General features: G+C 39.9%; 1 protein-coding gene across 1 annotated transcript in view; it reads right to left on the bottom strand.

The window, feature by feature from the left end:
• Positions 1-8508, bottom strand: part of IFT172 (intraflagellar transport 172) — a 52745-nt gene that overhangs the window by 36080 nt on the left and 8157 nt on the right. The window contains exons 11-14 of the mRNA XM_007938835.2: positions 6198-6359; positions 5800-5853; positions 5456-5559; positions 4981-5066 (exon numbers count right to left, since the gene is read on the bottom strand). Coding sequence (XP_007937026.1) covers positions 4981-5066; positions 5456-5559; positions 5800-5853; positions 6198-6359 — 406 coding nt within the window. The remainder of the gene's footprint in view (positions 1-4980; positions 5067-5455; positions 5560-5799; positions 5854-6197; positions 6360-8508) is intronic.

Below are 8508 nucleotides of genomic sequence, written 5' to 3'. Positions count from 1 at the left end.
CTGGGTTCTCAATTCTATTCCATTGGTCTATGTATCTGTCATTGAACCAATACCAGGCAGTTTTGACTACTGTGGCTGTATAGTAGGTTTTGAGAGCCGGCAATGTGAGACCTCCTACTTTGTTTTTCTTCTTCAGTAGTCCAATGCTGTTTCTTATATATGAGAAGCAGACCACATATCCAAAGGCGGCTACTCAGCTGCTCACAGTAGATTCCACCATGGAGTTGGTTACCAGTCTCATCACGGGGAATACTACATCCAGCTGCCCAGCCACTCAACCAGGCCCAGCCAAGTTGACACACAAACTTAACCATCACAGTGCCATTGAGTCAGCTCTGACTCATAGTGACTTTATGTGCAACAGAACGAAACACTGCTGGTTTATGTGCCATCCTCACACTCCTTGCCATACTTGAGCCCGTCACTGCAGCCACTGAATCAATTCATCTCATTGAGGGTGCCCTTCCCCTCTTTTGCTGACCCTCTACTCTACCAAGCATAATATCCTTCTCCAAGGAATGGTCCCTTCTGACAACAATGACCAAAGTAGGTGAGACGAAGTCTGGCCATTTTCACTTCCAAGGAGCATTCCACCTGCACTTTGTCCAGGACAGATCTGTTCATTTTTCTGGCAGTCGATGGTACTTTCAGTATTCTTCACCAACACCACAACTCAAAAGCATCAACTCTTCTTTAGTCTTCCTTATTCACTGTCCAGCTTTCACATGCATATGAGGCTACTGAAAAAACCATGGCTTGGATTAGGAAGACCTTAGTCTTCAAAATTGGTAATAATTCAGTTCTAGTGTGCTCTATACTAGAACTTGTTTAAATAGTTTACTTTCTTGAAATAAATAATACTAGAATGAGTAGATCATGATATGGATTTGGGTGAGGGAATTAAATACCTTTTCTTAGTCAACATCAGTATCATCTTGAATGAAGAAAAGTTTTAGTGGTTGAAATGGGCTTATGAAGTGTGGTTATAGCTGATGAGGTTACTTTATAGCTTAAAATGAGAAGCCAGACTGAGTTCTCATTTTCAGATGTATGTCACATACTTAAGAAAATAGTATTATGAAATTTTGTGAAATAAATACAGTAGTGGTGAGGTGGTATGATTTGTGAGCCAGTGTGGAACATGACTTACGTTAGCAAACATGAGTGTCCTGATCAAACTCTGCTGGGCTATCAAGCAAGACACTTCTCTCTGTGAATGCCTCCTTTGTAGAATGTGGTTAATACCAGCCAATCTCATAGGGCACTGTGCAAGACTGTCTTTATCATGTACAGCTCCTTGAACTCAGAAGAGTGGTTGTTAAGCGGAGTTTTGTGTTGTCATCACACATTTTCCCAGCACAATGATTCTTCTGATTCTGCTAACTTTGCTCAGAGTTTGCATGATCTTTTGAGGAAAATAAGCATATCACTTAGTCAAAAAGCTGTGAAAATATATAGGCTTTTTCCATTGCTTTCTTCTTCAGATCCCTATGAGTTTGTTTCTCTTGAGAAGTGGTTGGATGAATCGACACCTACCAAGCCTTTCGATAATCATGCTTGCCTGGGTTCCCATGACAAGCTTCACCCAGATAAAATATCAATCATGAAGAGAGTATCTGAATATGCAGTTGACATTTTCTACAGCAGATATGAAGGAGGTCCAAGACTGACTGGTAACTCAAGGTTGTCTTCTTCTCTGCTTAAAACAGTAATGCATTAAGGCCTCATCATATGGTCTTTAATGATTGGAGCTTTATGATGATTTGACCCAAACTGTCCTAGACCAAATGTTCTGTAAGCTTTGCAAAAAAGGATTTGCTAAATAAATGAAAAGTTAAGCAACATTATACATAGTATATTTAATAATGCTAGAAAAGAACTAATATTGCTTATTGAAGTTTTTTTTTTTTTTCTCTCAGAAAAGCAATCAAAAAAAGAACACTTTTGAGAAAAGCATCTGGTAGTATTTCATTACTTTAAACAATTACTCTTCAAAGTAAGAATTTAAAATAACTTAAAGTGAGAGTTGAGACTTAAACCCTGATCTGGTTGATGACAAGTTTTGTGTTTCCATGCCACGGTAAATGCTAATGGTATGAGATGCGTAAATTGATATCTACCTTGTAAATGGAAGCTGCTTGATTCCACTGTGAATATGAAATTATAGAGTTATGTATATAGCCATGTGGTATACATAGTGTATTTGATTCTAGCTACCTTTCTTCCTTGAAACATTTTTCATTTTAATGAGTAACTGGTAACACTGTCCCACCCCAGTCTATAGAGAAAGTAAAACAAAATTGCATGACTACCACTTTCCCCTCTTTTTTCTGAATGAAGTTTTTTTTTTTTGATTGTATACAACTTGACTGCTAGCCAGAAAGCTGGCGGTTCAAACCCACCAGCCACTCCTCGGAAGGAAGGTTGGGCAATCTACTTCCGTAGTGATATCGCCTTGGAAACCCAAGGAGGAGTCGTTATGAGTCAGGTTTGACTCGACAGCACATAACAACAACAACAGTTTTCAAAAATCACATCTTTGCTCTTCAACTTTAAAAAGGTCTTTTGCAGCAGATTTGCCCAATGCAGTATGATGTATGATTTCTTGACCGCTGCCTCCATGGTGTTGACTGTGGAACCAAGTAAAATGAAATCTTTGACAACTTCAATCTTTTCTCCATTTATCATGATGCTGCTTATTGGTCCAGTTGTGAGGATTTTCATTTTCTTTATGTAGAGGTGTAATCCATACTGCAGACTGTGGGGTTAAATCTTCATCAGTAAGTGATTCAAGTCCTTTTCATTTTACGCAAGCAAGGTTGTATCATCTGTGTACTGCATGTTGTTGATGAGTCTTCTTCCAATCCTGATGCTGCACTCTTTTTCATATAGTCCAGCTTCTTGGATTATTTGTTCAGCATACAGATTTGACTAACTATGGTGAAAGGATATAACCCTGATGCACACCCTTCCTGATTTTACATCATGATGTATCCCCTTGTTCTGTTTGAATGATAGCCTCCTGGGCTATGTACAGGTTCCCCAGGAGCACAATTAAGTACTCTGGAATTCCTATTCTTTGCAATCTTATCTACAATTTGTTATGGTGAGGTCCATGTGTATAGCCACCATTTATGTTGTTAAGAAAGGTATTTGCAATGAATAAGTCATTGGTCTTGCAAAATTCTATCATGCGATCTCTGCCATCATTTCTATCACCATGCCATATTTTCCAACTACTGTTGATTCCTCTTTGTTTCCAACTATCACATTCCAATCACCAGTAATTCATCAATGCATCTTGTTCAATTCCAGACTGCAGAAGTTGGTAAAAATCTTCAATTTCCTCGTCTTTGGCTTTAGTGGTTGGTATGTAAATTTGAGTAACAATGTATTGACTGATCTTCCTGGTAGGCATATGGATATTATCCTTTCACTGACAGTACTGTACTTCAGGATAGATCTTGAAACATTCTTTGTAAAGATGAATGTGACAGCATTTCTCTTCAATTTGTCATTTCCAGCATAGTAGATTATATGACTGACTGATTCAAAATGGCCCAAACCAGTCCATTTCAGCTCACTAATGCCTAGGATATCAATCTTCATGCATTCCAGTTCATTTTTTGATAACTTCCAATTTTCCTACATTCATACTTCATACATTTCACATTCAGATTATTAATGGATGTTTCCAGCTGTTTCTTCCCATTTTGAGTTGTGCCGCATCAGCAAATGGAGGTTCTGAAAGCTTTACTCTATCCACATCATTAAGGTTGACTTTTCTTTGAGGAGGCAGCTCTTCTCAGTAGTATTTTGAGTAACTTTTGACCTGAGGGGCTCATCTTCCAGCACTGTATCAGACAATGTTTCAGGATTATTCATAAAGTTTTCCAGTAATGTATCAGATAGTGTTTCACTGCTATTCATAAGGTTTTCACTGGCCAATTCTTTGAGAAGTTGAGGCTCCTTCCTTCCTCCCAGTCTGTCTTACTTTGGAAGTTCCACTGAAACCTGTCCACCATGGGTGACCCTGCTGGTATTTGAAATACCAGTGGCATAGCCTCCAGCCTCACAGCTACATGCAAGCCACCACAATATGATAAACTGCCAGATTAGTGGTGGTTATTATCAATAGCTAATATTTATCAAGCACTTATTATTTATTAGGCACTAGTCTAACTGCCTTTTATATGAGTTAGGTACTTTTCTTTTAATCCCTATTTTGTGGATAAGGAAATTGAAATACAGAAAGGTTACACAGATAGCAAGTAGAGGAGAGGGGTAGTGTGACTCGAACCCCAATCTTAATAACTATACTATTTAGGAGTTTGCTAAGTTATCCTCTATAATTTTTTCTGTGTTTGTTTAAAACATTTCATGATAAAACATTCAATATTAATATATAAAATAAATTTATAGATATAAATATTTGCAAAATACAAATGAAATTTTTGTCATTATTAGTTACTGCTGCAGCAGTGGCTAGTGGCTACAACAATCCTTGCTCAGGTATAGCAAGGATTTTGACACTGGCACAGGACCGGGCAGTGTTTTACTCTGTTGTACATAAGGTTGCTGTGAGTCGAAGCTGACTTGACAATATCTAATAACAGCAATTATTGCTGACAAACTATACAAAAAATAAGGCTCATTCTAATTCTAAGAGTCTATGAATCCAATAAATCTAAACAAGAAATTTTATGAATTTGCTAATGGTTCTTCTCCACTGTATTTGCCAGCTCTAAGATACTTGCTTAGAGAACATGAAGAATTAAATGAACATGTATATATATGTATCATTGTATCGATATATAAACACTTAGATATAGACACACACTCTTCATACAGCCACTATAAATGTGAGGATATATATTTACCTGGGGCCTCTCAGATTGCTGGGTTCTCCACGAACACAATATTATTATGTGGAAGTGCAATATGAATGAACATTTATTTTATAAAAATCATGAGTCTTACCTATAGCAATAGTCTTAATATCAACAAGATAAGCCAATTTCTTACTATCTTCCATTCCTCGCTGACGCCTCTCATTAATACGAACACTGAAACAAGAAGGGTAAAGTAAGGCAAAATGGCTTGAAAGCCCGCTACCGTTGAGTTAATTCTAACTCATAGTGACCCTATAGGACACAGGAGAACTTCCCCTTAAGGTTTCCAAGGCTGACATCTTTACAGGTGCAGACTTCCACATCTTTGTCCTGTGGAGAAAGACGGTGGATTTGAACCACAGACCTTTCGGTTAGCAGTGAAATGCATTAACCACTGTGTCACCAGGGTACCTTAAAATGGCTTTAGGTAGTTGGAATGTTTCTTAGGGGCTCTGAAGCAGTATATGAGATGAAGTTTTTAGATTAACCCGAGGACACAGGAGTTAGATGTCAAAAAGGGATTCATTTGTGTTTCAAGGATCTAGAGAATCTTGCAGGGTTACCTGATGAGGTGGGGGTTCATGAATTCCGTGCGTACAGAACCCAGGGTGTCATTACTCCCATACTCCACCAAGGTTAGCTCACCAGCATTGAAGATCATGCATACCTGGGGAAGAACAGAATTATTCAATGTAGAAAGATTGCATGAAGAAACAACAAACAGTAGAGGAGAGTATCCTGTTAGCTGAAGGTGACTCATTTTTCTCTTGGTTCTGTTCCCCTGCCTATTTCATCCTTCCCCTTTCTTTATCTACTGTCTCCCCAGTCCCTTGTCATTTGCCATTCCTGATACAGGAACTAGTTGGAAGCTTGTCAAGGTGGTGAAGGCAAATCAAGTTCTACTCACATTCTCATTTTCAAAGAAATACTTCTCATTGCCACCAGATCCCTGCCAGGCTACCTGTAAAGGGGGAAGAAGATATAAGGAACAAAGTAGATGTTTATCCAACATGATGCTAAAAGAATGACAGATGGGAGGCAGAATTAGAATTTGAAGGAGGCTTTGGCATTACACAACAGAGATGTTACGCCAAATTTTGCTCTAGTCTCTACAGTGAAACAGTCCAACTAGGGTGAATCCTACCTCAAAGTTCTAAACTTCTGGGTCCCTTTCCGGAAAGCAAGTCCCCAGCACCTGAACATTCCAACTTCCCGTGAAGATCTTTCCCCTAGGGACTCTGGCTTCCCAGAAGTAGCAACCCCAAATATGGCCCATTCCTCTGCCCCTCCATTTTTGGTTCCTACCTCACTAAGTCGATTAGTATTCAGGTCCCCCAGCAGCAGCGTGTCTGAAGTATGGGCCACCAAGTAACGTTCCTTTCCCAAGATTTTCACCTCTTCTACCTCATAGCCATAGTGTGACTTGAGCACCACTCGAGTCCCCGATGATAAGTTCTTCACAATCACCTTGGAAAGGGACACATCTGAGTCCCTTAAGATTCCCCCATCCCGAAAGAGGGACAGGTATGTTGTGCTTTGCCCACCTCCACAGTGCTAAACAAAGCTAATTACCTTTGTTTCTAATCTGGTCTAAGATACTAGTAACTATAATGACACCTTACATTTATATATATGAGACTTTACTGTTTTTTTTTTTTTTTTAATTGTGATTTGGGTGAAAATTTACAGAGCAAATTCACTTTCCCTACAACAGTTCACACACACTTTGTCTCATGACATTGACTACAACTTACCCCAATGCAACAGCTCCCCTCCCACTTCCTCCCTTGATAGTTACCTCTTCCCTGTGTCCATCCCTCCATGCATTCCTGCCCCCTGAACTGTCTCCCTGTGCATAAACAGCCCTTCTTTCTCCCATGATTGTTCTCTCCAAGGAGTGTATCTACCTCAGGTAAATGTTCAACTCATATGCCTGTCTTTTGTTTGGCTGGAAGCCACAGGTGTGGGTTCAATTCCAGACCTGAAGGGCAGCTAGAGGCCATAGTCTTGGGGGTTCCACCAGGTTCTATCAGACCAGTAAACCTGGTTCCCCTCTTCCCCCACCGCCCCACAAATGATTTTGAGTTTTGTTCCACATTGTTATCCCTTTCTATCCAGGATCTCCTACACAGATCCCCCTCTGAGTGGTTGACAGTGGTACCCGGGCACACCATCTAGTTCTTCTGGTCTCATAGTCGTATTGGTTGCAGATCACATGGTGTACCAGTTGCGAGGACTAATTCTTCCCATGAATCTTTGGTTTTCTTCATTATTCCTTGCTCTGGATGAGGAGAAACCCATCGTTGCATCTAGATGGCAGCTTGCAAGCTTTTAAGATCCCAGTCGCTACTTGCCAAAGTAGGAGAATGAACAATGTATGTATGTTATGCCAATTGAGCTTGATGTCCCCTGCAACTATGGTTCCAAGCCCACAGGTTCAACTACTCGGTCACTCTGGGTAGTTGGCTGTGACCAAGAAGTGACTACAACCTTATCCCTTGTCAGCTCTACTATACACCTAGGAATTCTTACAGATCATACAAATACAATTACAGGACCATTGTCTGCCAACCCTATACATGGTCTTGGGTACACTCCCCACTTCATAGACATACCTAACAGTTCAGCCTGTCCACCCATCTATCTACCCGTAGACCCATGTTTGCCTTCACTGACAACGGAGTACTGTATGTGCAAAAGGGTTCATCTTTGTTGTCCATACCTTCCATGTACCTCTCTATGTCTTCCTCTTCCTCAGTGCCACCATGTTGATCACTCACATTTGCCCTTATCTTCACCCAAATCAATACTTATCTCTACCTATCTAACTGTGTTCCTTCCCCTCCCTCCCACCCCTGGTAACCAACAAAGAAAATTTCCTTCCATAGATAAACCTTTCCTTGACTTTTACAATAATGGACTAATACAATATTTGTCCTTCTGTGATTGACTTATTTCACTCAGCATAATGTCTTCCAAGTTCATCCATGTTATGCGGTGTTTTGCAGATTCTAGGTTATTCTTTAGGGTTGCATAGTATTCCATTGTGTGTATATACCATAGTTTGGTTATCCATTCCTCAGTTGATGGACACCTAGGTTGTTTCCACTTTTTTTGCTATTGTAAATAGTGCTGGGATGAACATGGGTGTGCATATGTCTGTTCTTGTCATGGTTCTTACTTCTTTAGGATATTTACCTGATAATGGAATGGCTGGGTCAAATGGTATGGGCTTTACTATTTATAAGGGAGCTCTGGTGGCATAGTGCCTAAGGCATTTGACTGCTAACCAGAAGGCTGGCGGTTCGAACCAACCAGCCACTCCTCAGAAGGAAGACTGGGCAATCTACTTCCATAGAGATACTGCCTCGGAAACCTAAGGAGGGGTCATTATGAGTAGGAATCGACTCAATGGCAGTGAGGTTTTTTTTTTTTTTTTTACTGTTTATGAAATGCTTTCATACATTATCTCTTTATGCTCATAATCCAAGTGGTTTTAAAAGTTCCACAGGGTAAAACCAATCACTCTCTCTCTATTTCCGTAGCTCTTTGTACAAACTTTTATGAAAACCTTTACCACAGTGTACTATATTATTATTTGTTGTGGATGTCTCCT

Source organism: Orycteropus afer, unplaced genomic scaffold (assembly GCF_000298275.1).
Source record: "Orycteropus afer afer isolate SDZICR_OR568_19922 unplaced genomic scaffold, OryAfe1.0 scaffold00054, whole genome shotgun sequence".
NCBI lineage: Eukaryota > Metazoa > Chordata > Mammalia > Tubulidentata > Orycteropodidae > Orycteropus > Orycteropus afer.
This window is presented reverse-complemented; position numbering and strand designations above follow the sequence as displayed.